Source organism: Dendropsophus ebraccatus, chromosome 13 (genome assembly GCF_027789765.1).
Source record: "Dendropsophus ebraccatus isolate aDenEbr1 chromosome 13, aDenEbr1.pat, whole genome shotgun sequence".
NCBI classification, from domain to species: Eukaryota; Metazoa; Chordata; class Amphibia; order Anura; family Hylidae; genus Dendropsophus; species Dendropsophus ebraccatus.
The window spans coordinates 60606526-60629612 of record NC_091466.1 but is presented as its reverse complement, the minus strand read 5'-3'; the positions used below and the strand labels follow the sequence as shown (position 1 = coordinate 60629612).

The window sequence follows — 23087 nt, the reverse complement described above, 5'->3', positions numbered from 1 at the left end:
GCTATATGTTCAGCATTACATCCATGTGTACAACAAAGCCAGAACATCTTCCTCTACAGTAACACAGCACAAAGCAAAACCCTGCAGCATCCGGGGGCTTAGTGACTAGTAAGGGAAATTATGAGTAAGGGGTTTTAATTAATCCCTTGTGCTACTCGAATGGGATTTCCAGGAAATGCTGTACACACATATGTAGCGTCAGGAACACAATAAAAGCAGAACACGAGTGGTCCTGAGGAAGCTGCATTACACACGCGCAATTCATCAATGTGAAAAGAAATATTCAGGATGGACGGGACTAGAGAGAAGCAATGGGGGAATCTAATAGGAAAGGAAATCACAACAAAATTGAATGTATTAAACCCTTACTAGAACAGGGGTACATGACAATTTTTCCCCATCTTACCCATGCAACAATGGGTTACATTTAATATTACTAATCCTTAGTGTGAAGTGGGACTCAACAGTCTAAAATATGCCAGCATTATCAAAGGGGCACAATTATTTCCTGCACAAGGGTATATCCAATTATGAGGTTCAGGTCTGTAATAATCAATGCACATGCTGCAGACAACTATTTAAAAGCAAGGAATGGATTTACTAACAGAACACATGCAACATCTATGTGCAACAAATAGGTTGCATGTGAACACACTCCAACAGCTAGATAATGATGTGATGGCAAGATCAGATGCTGATGTCACTACAGATCCAATCCCAGTATGAAGACCCACTGGTATCAGAGGAGAGGCCGGCACACACATCCAAGCAGCTGCAGAACTGCTATGGTATATCAATACTGCCAGTGTAGTTACAGGAGATAGGCATGCACCATGTAGCACCAGGCCGAAAGCCTTCTTGCAACCTTTCCCTACTTAGCATAAAAGCAAAAGACAATTGCCAGGTCCTATAAATTTATTTGGTCTTTAGGGATTCATTTGGTCCATCTGAAAACTTTTCATAGGCCCCTCAGTGGCCATTGGTGAGGGCCAACCTAGTGGGGGGAGGGGGGGGGGGCTAGACCTTTAGGCTGGCCCAATGGCTGCTGAGGGGGCAGGGCCTTTGCAACGATGACGTTGCAGAGGAGCGTCACTACCGAGTGAGGAGACAGTAGGAGGAGCCCTGCAGCCTGGATAGGTAATGGAAATCGTCAGTAGCCGGCTGTGCACCGCTATTACACGTAGCGATGTGCGGTAGGCGCCCAACAATTATAGGTTCAAATCTATATCAACGATCAGCCTATGGTCGTTGTCATCAGCTGATCGTTGTATTTATTCCAAGGAGCGATAATCGGCCGATTATCGCTCCTTGGAATAGGCCCAAAGACAGTTACTTGGTACAGAGCCAGGAGAGAACGTGCTTAGTGCACGCATCATGCAGCTCTATCTAGCGATCAGTCGGGGTCTGAAGACGGCATTACCATTTTTTTGGCAGTGCCAATCTGCACGTCAAACTGCATTTAGAGAGGCCTTTAAACAAATCTTACCTATATTAGGATGATTCAGGATCTTCATTATTCGTACTTCCCTGAAAAGCTGAAGAAAGAGACAAAGTTAGAGAATAAAGCATTACAGACAAGTGCAGCCACTCAAATATTACTAGCATCACTCAACAAGTAATAACTATTAATATTTTAGGCAATTGTTGCATGCTGCATTATTATAGCTTCCAGTTGCGTGGGGGAAGTAAATGGGTGTGTGTGTGTGTATGTAATAAAATTATATATATATATATATATATATATATATATATATATATATATATATATATATATATATCTATATATCTATATCTATATATCTATATCTATATATCTATATCTATATATCTATATCTATATATCTATATCTATATATATATATATATATATACACACATATATATATATATACACACACACACACATATATTTGGTTCCAGCACACACACAGTTGACTATTAAAACTTTTTTTGGATTAGTTTACAATCCATCAGGACAATGTGGAATTATAACCACCAGCAATGTATTTTTCCAAACCAAATATACTGATAAACATGCCTTATTTGGAGCAAGTGAACGCTGAATTGTCAGGTTAGCAATCGCTTGCTCTTTGTTCCCCATTCACTGCCGGCGCTATAACACACACAGACAGCGAGGGGGTAAGAGCGCGGTGGGCCGCGGTGAGCTGAGGAGGACATCGGCCGCTTTGAAAGACAACGATCAGCAAACATCACTCATGTCAGCTGATTGTTGCCCTTTAACACTATCTATTACACCAAAAGATTATCGACCATAACGGACAATAATCACTTGGTATAATGGGGCTTTTAGAAAGTAACAAGGTAGTATGTAGTCCTAGCTCCTAACCACCCTGCTCCTTTCACACTAATCAGGTACATTGTTTAAGAAATTGCATGCAAAAAAAAAAAGTTAAAAATATGACTATTTCTACCAAAATAAGTACCATGTAATTATTTTTTTTTACAGCCATCTCGTTAGGGCTGGGCGGTATACCGCAAAAATACCGATACCGTCTCTGGCGTCGGTTAACCGACCTCAACTTGGCCAGGACGGTATCTGCGGTATTTTTATCTCCTCCCGCCTCCTCCCCGCTCCAGTCCCGGCTTGTCAGTACCTTCCCCCTGTCAGAGCGTCCCCCAACACACACACACACGTGCGGCCCGGCGTGAGCGCTGCACGTTATGTGCAGGGACACCGGTATCAGAGCGGGAGGTGGAGGAGGAGCAGCAGTGGTGAGAGTGTCTGAGTGCCCCATCCTCCTGCACCCGGCCCGTACAAGCGCCCCCCGTCTGTTACCAATGCGCCTGCACCCGTCCCAGTATCCCCTCCCGAATCAGTACCGTACGAACGCCCCCGCCCCAGTCCCGTCCGAGCGCCCCCCCCCCCATCAGTCCTGTCCCGTACGAGCGATCTCACACCACACACACATGACCGGGAAGCGCTGCACCCGTTGTCCTGTGTGTGCAGGGAGGACACGGGCAGGATATGGTGGAGCAGCATTTGGGAGGCTGCCGTACTGTAGTTCCATCAGCATCATTAACAGTACAGTGCTGCAGCTTAGGAGGAATGAATGGGCTGCAGCACACAGCAATGTCTCCTATAAGTTATGTGTGTGGCATCCTGCCTGCTGCAGCCCATTCATTCCTCCTAAGCTGCAGCACTGTACTTCCCATACCTTCATCCCTATGTGCCCCTTATATAGTAATAAAGCCCTAATCGTCCCCCCTATAGTCATACACCCCTATCCACCATCTATCCCTATGTGCCCCCTATATAGTCATACACCCCTATCCACCCCTATGTGCCCCCTATATAGTCATACACCCCTATCCACCCCCTATATAGTCATACACCTCTATCCACCCCTATGTGCCCCCTATATAGTCATACACCTCTATCAGCCCCCGTATAGTCATACACCCCTATCCGCCCCCCGTATAGTAATACACCCCTATCCGCCCCCCGTATAGTAATACACCCCTATCAGCCCCCTTTTAGTCATATACTGCTATCAGCCCCCCCTGTATAGACTTACACTGCTATCAGCCCCCCTGTAGTCATACACCCCTATCCGTCCTCCCTGTATAGTCATACACCCCTGTCCGTCCTCCCTGTATAGTCATACACTATCAGCCCCCCTGTAGTCATACACCCCTATCCGTCCTCCCTGTATAGTCATACACCCCTATCCGTCCTCCCTGTATAGTCATACACTATCAGCCCCCCTGTAGTCATACAGCCATCCGTCCCCCCTGTATAGTCATACACTGCTATCAGCCCCCGTATACACATACACCCCTATCTGCCCCCCGTATATCATACACCCGTCCATCCCCCCTGTATAGTCATACACTGCTATCATCCCCCCTGTAGTCATACACCCCTATCCACCCCCCTGTATATCATACACCCCTGTCCGTGCCCCCTGTATAGTCATACACTATCAGCCCCCCATATAGACATACACTGCTATCAGCCCCCCTGTATAGTAATACACCCCATATCTGCTCCTCCCTTTACAGTCATACACCCCTTTCCCTATGTAACCCCCTGTAGATACACGTCCAGGTCTCTGCTGAGACCCCCTAATAATGACGACATTACTTTTATTTTTTTTTTACTTTTTTTAATCAAAATATTGCTCGTTTGGCATAGCAAGTGGGTGTGGTTTGCAAAAAAAGGGGTGTGTCATAATTATCGTTCAATTATCGTTACCGCAGCTACAACCGCGATAAACCGCGATATTGATTTAAGCCAATATCGCCCAGCCCTACATCTCGTATAGGGTCTAGTTAAAAGGGAAGTCTGGGCAAAATCATTTTAAGATATGTTATTGCTTGACAAAAGTTGTGAAAATTACTAATAGACACTTATTATGGGAGATTCACCTATAAAGCATTTTCTCTGCACTTACTACAGCATGGCGTCACAAACTGCCGACTTCTGCTGCTCCAGTCTGTCCCACCGCTGCAGCAGGTGTCTGCAGTTTATGTGACGTGACATTACCAACTTTACAAGGTGCATCTCACATAATAAGTATCTATTAGTAATTTTCATAACTTTTGCTGGCAATAACATATCTTAAAATTATTTTGCCTGGACTTCCCCTTTAAGGCCGCCTCCTTTTTCCCCCCCAATTCAAATCATTGTAATTCATCAAAGTGGGGGGAAAAAAAGACCCCCCAAAAAAACCTGTGAGACCTTATGGGCATAGGGCAAATACACACTGGCTGCCACCATTTAAAATATATTGCTATAGTATTGCTAAGTATAGAAGTGACGCCATTTGGATCCCTTATGGAAAGGTTTGATATCCTTCTATCCACCCCGTGGAGAGAACTGGATGCTGCCTGGATCTCTCCTGTTCTTTGTGGCTAACAATCGGCGTATTATCTGAGGCTGGAAGGAAACAAGTCTTACAACAAGTGACATGGGGCTCGCATTCCACGCAGTAATTATATGGGACAAACGCCGTTCACATTGTGAAAGAACTGGATATCCAGACTGAATTACCTCCTAAATTTAGAACAAAAATTATCATGTCCATTAACAGTCAGCTGATTGATGCAAAATGTAAATTATACATGGGATTCAGAGCTTCCTACTCCACCCAGGCAGTCTGAGAGCGGGGCAGCGACTCGTGATGTACCAGAGGAAGCGGGCGGCAAGACCTTTGCTTTTCTTCCTCAGACACGAAAATAAAAGGCGAGGAAACCGACAGCAGGATGTTTAATCTCAGCTTGTCAGTAAGACCTCCTCAATTATATATCACAAAAAAAAAAAAAAATCAGGTCAATTAGAGCTTTTTACTGGGCGGAGATCTCAGCGGCATCAGATTAACCCGAGATGCAAATCAGGCCGGGCCGGGGAGAATACATTATGGAAGAAGCTAGCATCATCTTCTAGATTACATAAATGGATTTGCACACTTAGTCATTGTGTTAAATATTCTGAAAATTCTATTCACCAGCTTATGCTCAGTTCAGAGCACTAGGAGACAATGGGCGAGACGCTTCTCAAATCGCATGCTTAAAGTTCAAGGACAAACTTCAAAATCCGTGTGATCACGGGGGTCTGGCCCTGGGCTGTGGAGTCGGCAAGCCGCATCTACTGTACTGGGATACAGTAGATCTGGCTCAGCAGCTTCTTCCTAATGTCCTACATGATACTGGGGCGACTTCTGAGGGAATAAGGAAAGATAAAGCAGCTTCTCCTGTGTGTGCAGTGGATGCAGCCAGTCTCCAGCCTCCATGTCCTGAAAAACTCAGAACTACACGGAGCAGGTGGTCTTTTCCTGCTCACAATCTTCAATGTTTTTAATATTCACTGTACACAAAAACACTGCTAACAATGTCAGATACCTGTGATATAGAGGTGAGACATAGGCCCAGATTTATCAGCTCTCTGTAAGCTTCTGCGCTCCCAAATCATTGCGGCCCCACAGGAATTACCCGCTCTGCCAGACAGTGACTACAGCTGCGTCCCAAATCACTCACTGATTGGCTGAGCAGGCATTTCTGAGAGGGGCCATGACATCACAAAATTTCTGCATCTCCTAAGCACACACACAGCCCGCTGCAGCTATAGCGTGCGCGCACACACACACACACAGCCTGCTGCAGCCATAGCGCACACACACAACCTGCTGCAGCCATAGCGCGCGCACACAGCCCGCTCCAGCCATAGTGCGCGCACACAGCCCGCTGCAGCCATAGTGCGCGCACACAGCCCGCTGCAGCCATAGTGCGCGCACACAGCCTGCTGCAGCCATAGCACGCGCACACACACACAGCCTGCTGCAGCCATAGCAGGCGCACACACAGCCTGCTGCAGCCATAGCAGGCGCACAACCACGCGCACACAGCCTGCTGCAGCCATAGCACACGCATACACACGCACACACAGCCTGCTGCGGCCATAGCACACACAGACACAGCATAGTACCAAAGAAAAATACAATCTTCTCCCAGAGAGAAAACACCACAATGAGGACAGAGATTACTGCTACATTACTTATGGCTTCTCTTCCTCCTTCTCTGTAATACACAGGATATCTTCATATTACACTGCTGCTCATATATAATCATCCAGCATCCAAGAAAAGATCAGCACAGATCTCCCCCCACACGATGTTGTGACCAACAACGTTTCCCCGATCACCTTCTCTAATAGGGCCAGTCGTTTGTTACTGATATATGGAGAACTAAATGTATATATGTGAAACTAAATGTATGTGAGGGTTTTTCTGGTTGTTAGAAATAAGGTCCTTAGATTGATAGAACAAAATATATTGATTATAATTAAAATTATAAAATGTTGAAAGATTTTTTTTTAAAGCTGGAATCAGAACATATTTTTCGACTCAGACTCCAGCCAAAACTAATTCCGACTCAGACTCCACAGCCCTGGCCTGGCCGTCCGGATCTTAAGAAACAGCGACGTTTGTATGAAGGCAGAACATTCCCAGCACAGAGTCTGGGTGTTGTGGATAATACCCTATACTTATTATGTAAAGGATAGTATTTGTTCACCTTAAACATAGGGCAGCTCTCCAAAGTAGAGCTGTATGATTAGATCTTGCCCATGAGTACATCTGGGTAACATTAATAGACATGACTGTCTGGACACTGGTTGGAACGTAGTAATAAAAAAAAAAAACACACACACACACACAAAAAACATAGCCTGTAAACTGAGATTTACAAAGATTGACACATTGAAAAGTTTTCCAGCAGAGATGTACCAAACCCACAAGATGTCTGCAAAATTTTGAGAGTTAGATAGATAGATAGATAGATAGATAATGCGCCAGCAGTCGGGGCCAGGACTTGGGGCAAAAATACAAAAAGAAAAATGAGTCTGTATTACACTGGTAAGTGGCATGGTGTTTGACTACCGGCTGTACAGGGTCACAACCTCTTATACTACATGGCGCATGCACATGCATTAGGGGCTTTGTTGTGCAGCTTGACGCACTTCCTATGTTGTACTCAAAGCTGTGGAATTCCCCAAACTGTGATCAAGTCATTTGACCCAACTCCAACTGGGATCACATTGCTGGAATTCTCTTGTAGGCATGGCATTCAGTTATTATGGGTCCATGTACAACAAAAAAAAAAAAGAAAAAAAAGAAAAAGGGAATGGATGAGGACACCAGATACCGCAAGCTTGAACTCCCATCCGTTGCCCCATAGTTTAAAATGGGACAGGGCACCGGACATTACAAAATCTGGCATATGTGCACTTCAGCCACATCAAAAAACTCCGATGCCTGATAAGCGGATGGCAAACATGCCGCACGTTGCACATGTGTGTATACATATTTTTCTATTTTTTACTAGGCCTAAAAAAATCTGTTAATTGTTTAATTTTTAGGGAAGTCTATAAATCATACTGTCTGACCAGTAAAGCCAAACTGGACTGGTTTCACTTGACCACACTAGCTAGAAGGGTCCCCTGAGAATAAACCGATCGAAGTGACCTCTGTCAGCCAGCTAAGTGACATCTGTCATCTGGAGGGTTCCCCATCCCTGCATTACATCATGCTCTTCTCTATGGATCTATGAATGACATAAATCATAGCACCTATGGTCTGTGTAATACAGGACAAGTCCTCCAGAAAGAGATACTGTTTGTGTCTGGTCTCCACCCAGGTCCATAGAGGAGGATCCTGAACAGTGAATCCCCTGTATTAACTCTGTCACCTTAAAGGGTGTATGAAAATAGGTTTTCTAAACTGGAAAACACCTTTTAAAGTATTTGCATTTGCCTATCCCTTGTAAAGTACACAAAAAGATGGAAAGTTATGGAAAGTATGACTTTTTGTCCCTTGAAGGTGAATGCCGTGAAGTTGCAGGTCCCGGCGGTTCACAGTACACCACTCATGAATCACTTGGTTAATCTTCATCTCTGTAAACTGTGAGTTAAGGACTGAAGATTTATCACAAGTGTTAATTCCAAGTCGTCATTTCCGTGTGAAACAATGATCTAGTGTCTGCTTGGAGGAATGGTTTCTGCTTGCCAGACCTTTGCCAGTGAATCATCCCATCCTGCCCACACTGGTAGTTACCAAAACAACACCTTCTGTTTCTTCACGTTCAGCTGAAATTGGAGGATAAGGAAGAAAACCAAGACTCTGATAGAAGAAAACTATCCCCTCCTACATCCATCATCCGAGAATAGGCAACCCACTGGACACAACAGCTAGACCACCTAGGAGGTACATAAGTCACCAGCATAGGAAGAGTGATCACAAACTGTATATGGCAGGGATGGGGAACCTACGGCCCTCCAGCTGTTGCAAAACTACAACTCCCATCATGCCTGGACAGCCTTCGCCTGTCCAGGCATGATGGGAATTGTAGTTATGCAACAGCTGGAGAGCTGAAGGTTCTCCATCCCTAGTATATAGTAATACACAGCTATACTCTTGTGGTTCACTTTAAGAATGAGATGCAATTCCAACCCATAGAGAAAGGTGGCGCAATTTCTGGCTAAATGCAACCAAATAAAAATAGGCAAATTATACGCTATCACATAACCGCTTCCTTCTTTATAGTCCAGCAATGTCTAATGCTCTCTCTGCACCTTGATTTTCCACATTACCTCACTTCCTGCGCTCAGCAAATCCACTGTCAGGCAATATTAGATGAACGTCTCATAAAATATTCAGGGCAATAAAGGACCTGCAAGATGCAAATAGCTGCCTGCAATATGATCCAAAAAGGAATCTATAAAAGCTTTGACTGCTTCATGTGTCAGCTGCAACTTGCTCCCCCATTATACAAGGGGCGTTGCATAATGCAACCCCTAATGCTGCGTTTACACAAAGCGATAATTTGCCCAATCGATTGTTCAACGATTTTGAAGCAACAATTTGGTTTTTATAACGATCAGCATTTAAACGAATAGCTAGAAAAATAGTTAGAAAATTCGTAAGAAAAATCGTTATTGCAATCGTTTTTAAGATTGCTTAAGCCCATCTCACACAGGGTGAATCTTTGAAAGACTGTGTACACGACGCGATCTGCAAATTTGTGAACATGTTGAAAGATCAAAATGAACAATTTCTCGCTCGTCGCTTGATCGTTTGCTGTGTTTACACGAAAAGATTATCGCTCAAATGCGATCGTTATAGCGAAAATTCGAACGACAAACGTTCCATGTAAACGCAGCATTACGATAAACGATCACAAACGAGACTGTTCATCGTTAACCTGAAATCATTTACCATATTACGCAGAACGATGGTCGTTAGACACAATCGTTATTGTGATCGTTACTATGATCGTTTATTCCTTCTGATCCAGGCAAAACAATGAACAATGTGCAATTACACTGAACAATTAGTGAAAAAATGCGGAACTTGAGCGAACGATCTGGAATTACAGCGAACGATTAGCGATAATTTAAGGTTCAGATCTCAATCAACAACATATGAACGATTTTTCGATCGTTGCCTGCAAACACACAGAACGATTATAGTTTAAATTTAAACTATTCAACCATTTTTCGCACAATAACCATTCCGTGTGATAGGGCCCTAAGATTTCACACCCCAAAAGTTAGGTGCCATTGGGAAATAAAGATGCATAGCGAATGCTCTAATGTAAGGAATCCAGTGCTAGTAAGAAATATTCAAGGCCGTTTTTCAGTTAGCAAAGACCTGGAAAGTCTCGAATTGCTTAAGACAAAAAGTTGGATAACAAATTCTCTACATTGGAATCTTGCATGGGTCTCCAAACCTCTGCCACCCAACTGTTGCAAAACCACAATTCCCATCATGCTCGTACAAGCTAAAGCTTTGGACTTGGCTGTCCAGGCATGATGGGAAATGTGGTGTTGCAACAGCTGGAGGGCCGCAGTTTGAAAACCCAGCTCAGAGGGATATTCCCACATACAGCGATGTAGTTTTATTAGGAAAAAGCCGTCACTTTAGGGATGCGACCAATCTTAGGACCATGTTCTATTGTGTTTTATAAGCGTGAATTTTGTCACATTCACACACATTACACGCCCACATACATGTCTAAAATGCTGTCAATACCAGAAAAACAGAACATTGCTTACAATAAGCATCAGGATGTTATGATACACATGCGCCTGGCCAAATATTGGCTGGGCTTATGGTGCGTTTACACAGATTCATCTGACAGATTTTTGAAGCCAAAGCCAGGAACAGACTATAAACAGGGAAGAGGTCATAAAAGGAAAGACCGAGATCCCTCCTCTTTTCAAATCTAATTCCTGGTTTTAGCTTCAAAAATCTGTCAGATAAATCTGTCTGTGTAAAGGCACTCTAAGAGTTATCGCTCTCTATTACTCCATACACATGAAGGTCAGGCTCAGCTGAGCATTTATATGTCCTGAATAGAGAGTAGGGGATAAAATGTTCCCAGTCTCCTCTAGCAGCTTATCTCTACATGAACAAATTGATCGGGCACCTGAAACCCACTGTGCCCGATCCTTCTCTTGGGAACAGTTAGGGGGGGGGGGGGGGGGGGGGAAACCCGATGGAAGCATTTAGGGCAAGTTCACATAATATACCAGACATCAAAAGCAACCCCTTCAGTCTTTCCTTGCCTAGCCGCCCTTCTAGGCACCTGTCAGTGCAGGGAAATGAAACTGGCCCATCACTAGGGCTGAACCGTGCTATAGAAACCTCACTTTTAGAGAAGGAAAGACCCCTTTAAACAGTCATACACCTTATGCTAAAGTTGTCTGAAACCTGTCACTGACAGCTCCAGCCGACCCTTTAAGCTGTGTGGCAGCCTCTTAGCTCTCCACTGGAGTAGTCTGTGGAGAGAAGCGTTGTCATGCTTGAACTTTTGCCCCCTTACCGTTTGGTTTTGGGATTCATAAACCAGCACCAAAGCAGACTAGGTGCAGCTTACCTTACAGACAACACATGAATATTCAGCCGTGCCAAGCGTTCACACGTACGGGGAAGTCAGTAGAAAGAACGTTCGGTCCGTAAAAACGTACGGCCAATCTAAAATAACTGCGCTAACAGAGACCCTAAAAGACTAAAAGTAATGTTCTGTCTACTGCCACAATTGTTTGCATATGAACTGAACCAATGGCCTGTTTGTCGTCTAGATGACACGTTCTTAAGAACCACAGATTGTTCTATTTAAAGGAACCTCTAGAATTCCCATGACCAGGGTAAGCAATGCCCATTGAGGCTTTTATTCACAAGTGCAACCCGTCAATACACGGTCTATTGCAGCGAAGTGAGCAGATAAAGGGATCGGAACAATAACCTTTATAGAAGAAGCATGTGTCTGCCGAGAAGCCATTGAATATATTGTTAAGGCTGTGCACAATAGACCTTAAACTGATGCAAAGCACTTGCTCCAAAAACCGCCCTCATGCCACCCTTAGCAGAGCTTCAGGGAAAGGATCAAACCTGTAACTCTGAACAATTCCTACAGGAAGTGCTTGTGCCCTTTACCAAACACTAGAGAAACATGAGCCTAATCCAGGGCACTGCTGACTGGGCAGAACACTGCGACATTCGTTCTCTATGGAGCCACGGGGGTGTGCGGATTTACTCAGGCGCCACATGGTGCTCAAAGTAACTTGCACAAACCTACAATATGTGACTGAGCTGAAACACTGCCAGCAGTCAGGTGTCCTAACAGATGGTGCTCCTGGCAAGCCACAGGTTAATGCGCCCACACATGTCTGCCTCCAACAATTCACTGTCTCCATTGCAAGCCTGGTTTATTTTCACTTGACGTATCTCTAACTGCTTTATGTTCTGCTTCCGTATCTCTTCCCGTGCCAAGTCAAAGATTAAATATTATCCAAGACCTAATGAAGCGGTATCCCTTAAAGACAAAGACTGATAACTGGAAGCGACGCAAAGCAGTGCTCAAACTGCTGCAAAACCACAACTCCCAGCATGCTCACAAAGCTTAGGCTCAGTGATATTAAAGTCAAGTAGAGGAAAAAAAGTTCAGACTCAGCAGTCTAGATGGAAGATGAATGTCTCGGGGTCTGTGGCACTAAGGCATGAACGGGACTTTTGTCTGAGAACGGCATTCCTGCACCCCTCCCCCTCTGTCCCATTCTTACAGATCTCTCGGGCCGATGTGACAGCAGGATAACAGGAGCTGGGAGGAAACCGCTGCTTATGGGAACTGTTCTTCCTACCTTCCTTTATGGGGATGGGAAAGACAGCTGACTGCTGACCCCACATGTGACTACTGTAATGCCTAACACAGCATGTCTAAGCAACCGCTGCAAGAAGCAAAAAAATGCTTTTCTTTCAGGGACTTACAAGGACAATTCAGCTCAGTTAGCCCCCAAAAAAAAAAAAAAAGTGTGGATGAGCACAATATGGAGAAACTCTCGTATTAAGCGCTATAAACATCATAGTATTTTAGTAAATGATGACTAACAAAAAAAATTAAATTGATTTTGCAGCAGAAAAATCAATCGGATGTTACAAACATTGCCTGGGTCAAGAGCGTCTGCTCGATATGTCACAGATCCCTTTAAATCAGGGCATTAGAGGGCATTGCTCTGGCAGAGGTGAATGGTGGGGGAGTTTCTAATCATATTAAAGGCCAAAGTAGCAGCGTCACTGACTGACAGGGGCTCAGGGAGCAGGACTCTTGCAATAAGCACTCTCTGTCTGGTCCCTGATCAGCTCTTTAGATTCTGCAAAAGCAACAACTAGTTAATCACCGTTAGGGCATCTTGATGTGGCACTAGCTGTCATATAACTAGACATAAGGACCCCCCTGGACTTGCACTACATCTTCCAGGCTGAGGAACATGAGATGAAGCAACTAAATACTCCATAGGAAGTACACTGAGTACATTGAGAACCCAGCACACACATGAAGCCTGGAGACTATGGAATACCTGTCAGCCTGGTATTGCATCACATACCTAGAGGAGTGCAGGATTAACCCCGCACAGGCCAAAACACCAGGCGCAGAGTGTGCCAGTTTACGTGCCAATTAGTAGGGCACAATTCGCACCCACACATTTAATCAGAGGGCGGATAAACTAATTTTCAGAAAAACTCCACGAACATCAATTAAAAAAAATATCCAGCAACAAATTCCCACTTGCAGTGGCTACCTGCATATATTGAATGACATTTAAAGGGGTACACTCCAGCAAAAAATTCTTTCAAATCAACTAATGCCAGAGATCTGTAAATAAAGAGGATGTACCACCAGGTACATCCTCTTTAAACTGACACAGGGATAGAACGGCGCCGTCACGGGCAAGCCTGTGCCGCGGTCCGATCAGCGGTCTGGTTCCTGTGTACGCCGCAGTTCTATCCACGGGTCTCATTGATTCTATCGGAGCTGCATCATACAGGGGAGGATATTCCCTCCCACTGGGGGTGGGCCAGCCTGCCTCCAGTGCTTGAGCATCGGCCCGTGACTCGTGGATAGAACGGCACTATACGCGAGAACCGGGCCACGAATCAAAAAGCGGACCGCGGCACCGGCGCCGTTCTATGCCTGTGCCTGGTGGTACATCCTCTTTGACGTCTATTTAAAAAATTCTTCCGTCGTCCAGTAGCTGCTGGTGGCAGCAGAGCACAGGATAGGACTGGAAAGAACATAGCACTTCTTGCAGGACATACAGCAGCTAATAAGTACTGGAAGACTTGAAAAAATTATAAATCTCTGGCACTTTCTTACATGAGCTGACAAAAAAAAAATTGCTGGAGTACCCCTTTAAAAACAAACCAATATCCAAACCATACATATACAGTTGAATAGATTTGTGAATTCCAGCATGACACACAACACACCCGAAATAAGCATACTTTTTCTATATCTATACTCTTTGGCTGTAAAAACTCACACTCATAGCGGCATGTCTAAAACCCCTTTAGTCTAATGCAATGTTGCCCGACCTAAGGCTTTCCCAGCTGAATAATATTCCAACTCCCATCATGTCGACTGTTGGGAGGTGTAGTCTGGCAATCACTAGAAAGCGTCAGGTTAGGGAACACTGCTCTGATATGTATGGGCATCTTAAAGGGAACCTGCCCCTAGATGTTTGCACACTAAATCACCGCTATACCATTACACTACTGGGGAATCACTTTCTAAACATACATCCAAGTAAGGCTGCTGCTTTGATGTCTTATGCATATTGCAGCCCTCCCAGTGATAACTACACTTTCACATTATGGTCAACACAACGTATTGTCATGAAACAATGCAAGATTGTTTAACATGTACAATGACATGTGTGCAGCCATTTCACACAATCCCACTGCTCCGCTTGAAAAGTCTTGACAACATGGTGTAAGGGTAGACAAAGCCGGCTAACATCTCCCATAGTCCCTTATTTACAGTGCGTGTCGTTTGCATACGACAAGTGTTAGGTGTCCTTCAGCTTGCAGGAGGAAGTCACCTTGCTCTGCTGTTCTGGATTATGCAGCTAATGAATACATGTGCCAACTTGTAAGCGGATACTATGCTATGTAACAAGCTTCAACCTTACCTTTTGCAGACTAGTTGGATTTAGCTGGGTTTTGTCAATTATTTTTATTGCAACCTAAGAGAAAAAAAAAAAAAAAAAAGGTTATCCAATGTATATGATAAAATAGGGTTTGCAACGCAGAAAGATGTGGACGGCGCACCTGTAAATAAGGTTCACCTAAACGCTGGCACATTTCATGAGAATGTAACCTGATACGGGATCAATTAGTCGGACACACAATGATATTTCCCAGAACACACTGTTGCTTGGAAGCTATTCAAAGCATAATATATAGCAGCTAAATGATAACAGAGGTGCTTCACAGCGGATTAGAGGCACATGAGAGCAGAGCCGGGAGCTGTCAGAATGTCAGACAAACCCGCAAGTCTATTGGGAACCCTGCGGTGTGGGGCCCCTCAGCAGTGACAGAGAAAACACAGCTGAACAACAACAAAGAGGAAAAACAAATATTTAAGTACCGTACCATAAAAGTGGATTAAAAAATACTATAAGAAAGCTGACAAATACTGTCTAGCATTAAAGTTAAAAAATTATATATATATATATATATATATATATATATATTTTAGAGAGATTTAGAGAGACTAATATATTTTCAATGCACTTGTATAACAAACAAAAATGATTATGATAGTTCCCTGCCAAATAAGGTGACACAGACTTGTTCTGAAATCCTACAGATCTGCAGAATCATCAAGTGGCCAAGAAAGCAGTCACAGGAGACTCAGAAGCTGGAGATTACCCAACAATGGTATCTTCTAGGTGTTCTCACATCTTAAAGTGTCACATTTTATTTTATTTTTTGCAGAAATCAATAGTACAGGCGATTTTTAAGAAACTTTGTAATTTGGTTTATTAGGCAAATATGCCATTATCTGCATTCAAAAAGACTTTCCCCAGGTCCCCCCCCTCTCATCCACTGCTCATCAGGAAAACTCGACTAGTTTAAATCAGTCGGGCCTTGTCTATTCTATGGAGAGGGGAGGGGGGAGGGGGAAGATTAGTCGGCAGCAGAGAACAAAGGATTACACAGCAGAACCTGTGTAAAAGCTGGTATTCAGAGGTCAGTGCTGACTTCAGAGGAGATAGTTGGGAGATGTAGCTGTAAACTAACTTTTTTTGTCCTGTTTTGGTGCCTCATCTCCCTCCACCCCTCCCCTCTCCATAAGAGAGCCATGAAGACGGGGGGAGAGCTTCAAACTGCTTTTTCACGATAACAATGCATTGGAAGAGTAGAAATTTAAAGGATGTATTATCAGACATATGAAGCAGATATCACCGTGTTATAGTCCACGATCAGCAAGATGATAGGCGATCAATGAAAAAAGTCCAGGAAAGCCGCTTTAACATACTTGTTAGAGATGTAAATGGCTACAAATCACCTATGGAGTCACACATTTTGTGGAAAGGATTAGAGGAGTAGAAATCTACACACAAATGATGCTGATACCGCCATAGATAATAGCCAAAGAGCAAGCAAATGCACACTCATCGGCTGATCACGCACCGTTCAGTTCCGCTGCAGTCTGTAGTTTGCTTTGCTCTCCAGTAGGCCGATTAGGAGCACTGGGGCACCAGTGAGGGTGCATTTACACAGATTTATCTGACAGATTTTATAAGCCAAAGCCAGGAACAGACTATAAACTGAGAACAGATCATAAAGGGAAGACAGATTCCTCTGCTCAAATCCATTCCTGGCTTTGGCTTAAAAAATCTGTCAGATAAATCTGTGTGTGTAAACGCACCATTATGAGCACTGCCCGCTTCAGGCCAGCCTGTGCTGCTAAAGGTCTTACCGGACCGTGGAGTAGACTACAAACTGTACGGGAGGCTACCTTCCTCCTCGGTGTCTCCCGTGCAATAGGGGGCTATCAGCAGGTTAGATGTGTCTAACCTACTGATAGTTCCACTCCTGATTTTGGGTGAAAAAAAGACTGACAGAAATACTACATAGGAACACAGCCTAAATGTGAATACATCCACAAGAAAGTAAGAGGCTCAACATGAAATAACTCTCCCTAGAGCAAGAGACCTTAATTATTATATTTTCATAACAATACTGCAATGAGTGCAATGTGAGCAAAGTCAAAGTTATCAGAATCAGTGCGAGTCTTCCTGTGACCTTTTACTGCAAACAAGCTCATTGTGTACTGGAGCGCACACAGCACAGATTTAAAGCAGAGTGCTTTAGTGAATACACAATGAGGCCTCCAAACCGTACGCACGTTTTAGTAACATTCCAGTACACACTGACATTGAAATATGCATACGCTCTACTCCCTCTTATGTAACGCGCTATGCGCTGGGGGAAACAGTGAATGAGATGAAACACGCTCTCCTGGAGACTTACTTCTCTGCCGGTGAGGATGTGCCGAGCCAGTTTTACTTTAGCAAAATTTCCTTTGCCAATAGTTTTTAGGAGTCTGTAGTTCCCAATGTGTGGCTGTTCATCGGCGCAGGAGGCTATCGAGTTCCTGTTTCGTGCTCCGGAGCGGCCAGAACGGGCTGGGACATCTTGCCGGGTCTCTCCATGAGACGTGTGCTGTAAAAAGAGACAAGAAATAAGTCTGATGCAAATGCACATTTGATTTACATCCCTAAACAACGCCTGGGCTGCTCAAGGACCAAGCATATTATCTAGTAAAAAAAAAAAAGTTCTTTTTACTTCATTGAGAAACATCATTTTACCTCCTAGAAGTTAATGGTGTTTGCACAGTTACAACAGGGGTTTGGGGGAGGCGGGGAGAGACGGCCGACATGCTATTTCAGCCACACACAGCTGGTCACTCTCTAAAGCTTTTATAATAAAGGGGTTTTCCATTTTCATGCAGATTGAGATTAATCATAGTATAATAGAAGACATACAGTAGAGTACTGCTCACCCCAGTCGCATGTGGAGTTTTTTTCAAACCATGTAAGTGAAAAAGTATCCACTACAAAAATGGATGACTTACATAAAAGCCATAAAAATTGCCCCCAAAACACTTTGGACTTCTTGGACAACTAGCTTCCAGGGTTTGCCGGCCCCAACACAAATGATAAAACTCAGTAATGAGCAAGAAAACCAAGGAACGGTGAGAAAATAAAAGGTTTTCCTGAAGTGGAGAGAATTTTTTTTGTCACAGATTGCGGATCTGCAAAAAAACTGGATGTATGAATAGCTCCACTGAAAATAATGGGTTGTAATGGATTCCGTATTTCCTGTTCCGGGAAAACGGATGAAAAATACTGATGTGTGAACGTAGCCTAAGGGTACAAACACACACCGTATACGCAGCATATTTACTGCTGCGATACGCAGCAAATACGCAGCAGATTAGATCTAAATAACTGAACACAGCATCAAATCTGCTGCGTATCTGCTGCATATACGGTGTGTGTGTTTGTACCCTAAGGGTGTGTTCACACCTACAGGATCAGTAGCAGATTTGATGGTGCAGATTTGATGTGGTGTTCAGTTATTTAAATTAAATCTGCAGATCCGCAGCAGAAAATACGCTGCAGACCCGGTAAGTGTGAACGTACCCTAAGGCTGAATTCACATGTTGTTTGAGATTGTCCATGATCGTGGATTAGCTACCACAGACAATTTTAAGAGTCACTGAATGCTATGAGTCTATTCAGACAATTGGCGCCAAGAAAAAAATAGAATGTGTCATAACTCGGCATAATCATCCAACAAAAGTCCGAGACCCTTGTTTTTCCTGGACATCACATCTATGATGTCCATAAAAAAAAGTGGATCGGATATAGGCAAACTATTCATATTATTAATATTTTTTTTTATCAGTTACAAATTTTATGTGGACATGGATACGGATGCAAGTACGGACCTAACTGCATGAATCACAGAGTAAAAATAGCGGACCAGGAAAAACACGGAACATAGGCCTAGTGAATAAGGCCTATATGTGTGTTTTACGATCAGTACCCAGAATGAATACTATTACTTCTTTGTCTTACTTTGCATCTACTTTAATACTCTTATTTAGAAAAAGGAAACTTTTTGTACACTTCTAGAGTGTAAATATATAGGACATGATGCCTGTATTCATGGATGATCAACAGGAAGTGCTTAGACACATTGGGAATCACATACCCCACTACAGGGAGTGACGCCACAGGCAGATTTCCTGTGTAATGCCTCTGAACGTATTATCACATCCTGTCCATGACTGGGATACCATACTAAAGTGGAGTACAAATAGGCACCATGATAGGTCACAACATAAGAGGTCAACACACCTGAGCTGCTGCATGCTTTACTGTAAAGGTGGCCATATGTATATGTTCACATGGTGTATATTTAATATTGCAAAATACCTGGCAGAAATTGGGCGTAGTAGGTCTGGTGGTTTTGGGCGAGGATTATCCCCAGTCAAGTAGGTTAATCCATGTCCTGGATTTCTGACCCGTTTCTCTGTGGAATATGAGGATATGCAACTTGTTCCAACGTATTTGCAATATAGACTGTGGTTTACAGAAGACCAGAAGGACAGGGTTTAGGTGTAAAGTAACCCTACAGACACTTACAAGTTACATCATCTATATGTATCTTAAACATATATGATACATTTGGTGAACAGGGCCTTGAGCAAACAGGATGCACCTAATGTAATGCAACATATGGCAGCAGGTTTTTTGTTTTTTGTTTTTTTTAATGAAAGGTTTTCCAGCACAATATATTCTTAGGGCCCTATTCCACCGGACGATTATCGTTCAGATTATCGTTAAATCGTTCGAATCTAAACGATAATCGTTCGGTTGAAATGCAGTAACGATTAACGACCGAACGAGAAATCGTTAATCGCTTTATAAGACCTGGACCTATTTTTATCGTTGCTCGTTCGCAAATCGTTCGCATTGAATAAGACATCGTTCGGTCGTTCGCAATAGATACGAACGCAATAGCGAAGAAATACGGAAGAAGAAACGATCGCAATTACGATCATAAGTAACGATTATCGTTCCATGGAAATGAGTGAACGTTTTCAGGTCTTTCGCAATAGCGGTCGTTTGAGATCGTTAATCGTTAACGATTATGCTAACGATAATCGTCCGGTGGAATAGGGCCCTTACTGAAAAGCCAACAATGTGTGTGATCTGCAGAACCTGAATGGAATGAGATTGAATTATCAGACACAGTTGCACGTATGGAAGAGCTTCTGTGTCTGGGGCGGGCGGGGGGGCCATGGAGGGGCTGTGATGTTACAGAGCATTGTGGCCCTTTGTTGTGCTAATCAGAAAGGGTCCCAGGTTCAATTAAAGGGATTTTCTCACAAACAGCACTCATCACGAGGTATCTGATGAGTGGGGATTCAACAGATGGGACCAGCACCAATCACAAAAAAGGAGTCCTGTGTTCCCTGTTTGAATGGACTGGTGGTTGGAAACGTGCGTTGTTGATGCTCCATTTAGCTCCATAAGGGTCTTTCTACATGTACAGATAAATCACTATTGCTCGTTTACCCAACGAAGGTAAACAGCTGTGAATAGTAGTTATTGCAATCATAATTGCTATTACTTTAAGGGGTACTCCGGGCTGGGGTTATTTTTAGGGTATGGCCGGGGAGGGGGGGGGGGGGGGGGAATAGAGGCCGCCGGTCACTCACCTCCGCGGTTCCCGGATCGTGCCATCGCTTCCTGGTCTGAGCTGCGGCTTGAGACGTGACGTCTCAAGGCAGCTCAGCCATTCAGCGGTCGTAGCAGAGTCCCGTCTCAGCCGCTGAATGGCTGAGCTGCGGCGTCTCAAGCAACAGCTCAGACCAGGAAGCAGCAGCTGGACGGGAGAACGGGGAGGCACGATCCGGGACATGAAGCTGGAACCGGGGAGGTAAGTGACCGGCGGCTTCTATATCCACCCCCTGCCCGGCCGTAGACTAAAAATAGCCCCAGCCCAGAGTACCTCTTTAAATTTGAACAAATTAATATTTTGCACGATAATCACCCTGTGTAAAAGGCTCTTAGGCCCAATAGTCATAACCAAGCTCTGCACTGTAGATATAGTTGAGTGCATCCACGACCACTTGGGGACACAGAGCACCCAATCTGGTAGAGTGGGGATCAGAGGAGCTTTAATAAAAGCTCATTACGGCCCTTTTTACAATCAGCTATTTCAGTCCATAGTCCAATCATACTCCTAAATATCTCTTCTGAAACTTACACAAATTATAATTAAATCTTATAAAAAGAAAAACTTGAAAATTCTCACTTCCTTTGCCATCCCCCAATGATGTATACAAGCAGGTGAAATTTCTAGGCAGCCTGTGTGTCTATATTACCGGTAACAAACATGCTCTTTCTACACTAAGTACAGGACGTCCAGCACTCCATATCTGCAGAGCGGCTGCCTGTAACATCCAGCTAGGAAACAAAGCGGTATGAGAGCGGAGCGAGCCTGGCCTCCAGTCTGTGGGATGCATAAGTGACATCGTCATCTGCAGGGCTCTCCCCACAAAGCACTGACGCATTTCCTGACAGCCAGCTCACAGGACAGGGGCTTTGTAACCAGAGATCCTACAACAACCTAAACATGTAATGCGCTACTGGGAAAAACACAGAGGCCTGGTCTCCTTTTCCCCTAATTTTCATACGAGAATAAATTACGGCACCGATAACAACAAGCTCTGTGAATATCACCCAAGTCTGACAGCTTTAATATGCAGAGAGAATTTTTTCAGGACACGAAAGTTAACACAGAGATGAACATTTGTAATGTCGTATACACACTTAGGGTACAAAACAAGAATAAAACCATAAGGTAGTAAAAGTGCTTAAAGTGTGACGCTCAATGGCCATCAATTTAGCTTACCAAAGCTGGAACAACCAAGGTAAAAGCGGCACAAGTACAGCACTAATATAAAGTGTTGGTGCACTTTAATATCAATTTATTATGGTGCTCAGAGTGTAACTTTTTGTCTATGTTCCCACGACACCTTTTTTGGGACGGCTGTCACTTTGAAACAAAATTAGACATATTACGCAAAATACGGCTGTGAATTGCACATTATGGCTGTCCAAAAAGACAGTCGTAAAATGTCTGGGAATAAACAGTGTGAGCATAGCCTATAGTCACTTGCCTTGCAATCTTTCCCTGTTTGGAAAGATCATTTAAAGCTGGTGGGGCACGCAGAAGCCACTGGCGGCCACCACAATGGCTTCTCATTTACATCACATTCATGCTGCTTCAATTACTTAAGTGGGACCGTCAGCTTTCCAATCTTTAGAAACATTGCCACACACCTAAAAGAATTGCCAGATTACCCAATATACATGCACACTATACCAAGCGTGCTACATGTGGGAGGACATAAGGATTGGGCACCAGACATGCCATTAGAAAGATCTGTCATACATATTAGATGGAGAATTCTGGTTACCATGATATTTGTCTGAGGTGTATGGCTGACCAGCGTCTCAAGAGACAGGCCTATAATAATATGGCCTAAAAGCATCTTTCCTAAACATAGCTGAGAAACTCCAACAGGACTAATAGGGTTGGGCATCCAGATGAGGACTACAGGCCTTTCATTGTAGCAGTCAGTGGGGGTCACTTTAAAGGGGTTATCAAGCCTTATCAATAAATGGCCTATATATTATATAAGACCAGTAAGGTACTGGTAAACACCAAAGAGGCTGCCCTGCTCACACAAGTGCTAAGGGACCCTTTAAACAGATGACTGACAGGAGTGCGGAGACTCAGACTTCTAATGATCTAATATTGACGGCCAATCCTGAGGAAGGACAACCTATTTAAGAAAACCATTATGAACAATCCAATTGTTAAATCGATGACGTGACAACACAAATTAGGGCTACCAGCAATCATAATGAACAGACCAATTATTAGAAGTCACTGGGTTAAACCAATATACTTTAGGTGTTACCCAGTAATCCAATCAGCAAAGGGACTGAGGAGCCACAACTTTTAGCATGCCCTGGCCTGGATAGAGGCAGGGGAAGAGGCGGCGCAGGCCTAGGGCACAGATGCTTTAGGCCACACCAGATTGACTCCCCACACCGTAGATTTTCTTCAAAATACCGGGAGAAAGGCAGACCTCCAAACCGGACACTGCGTAAGGACCACTACAATGCGGTACTG

The 23087-nt window shown here is 43.9% G+C and overlaps 1 protein-coding gene across 4 annotated transcripts in view; it reads right to left on the bottom strand.

The window, feature by feature from the left end:
• Positions 1 to 23087, bottom strand: part of MARK3 (microtubule affinity regulating kinase 3) — a 52436-nt gene that overhangs the window by 25311 nt on the left and 4038 nt on the right. For all 4 annotated transcript variants that reach the window (XM_069950638.1, XM_069950640.1, XM_069950639.1 and 1 more), the window contains exons 2-4: positions 17337 to 17528; positions 14987 to 15040; positions 1487 to 1535 (exon numbers count right to left, since the gene is read on the bottom strand). In XM_069950638.1, the coding sequence (XP_069806739.1) occupies positions 1487 to 1535; positions 14987 to 15040; positions 17337 to 17528 (295 nt within the window). The remainder of the gene's footprint in view (positions 1 to 1486; positions 1536 to 14986; positions 15041 to 17336; positions 17529 to 23087) is intronic.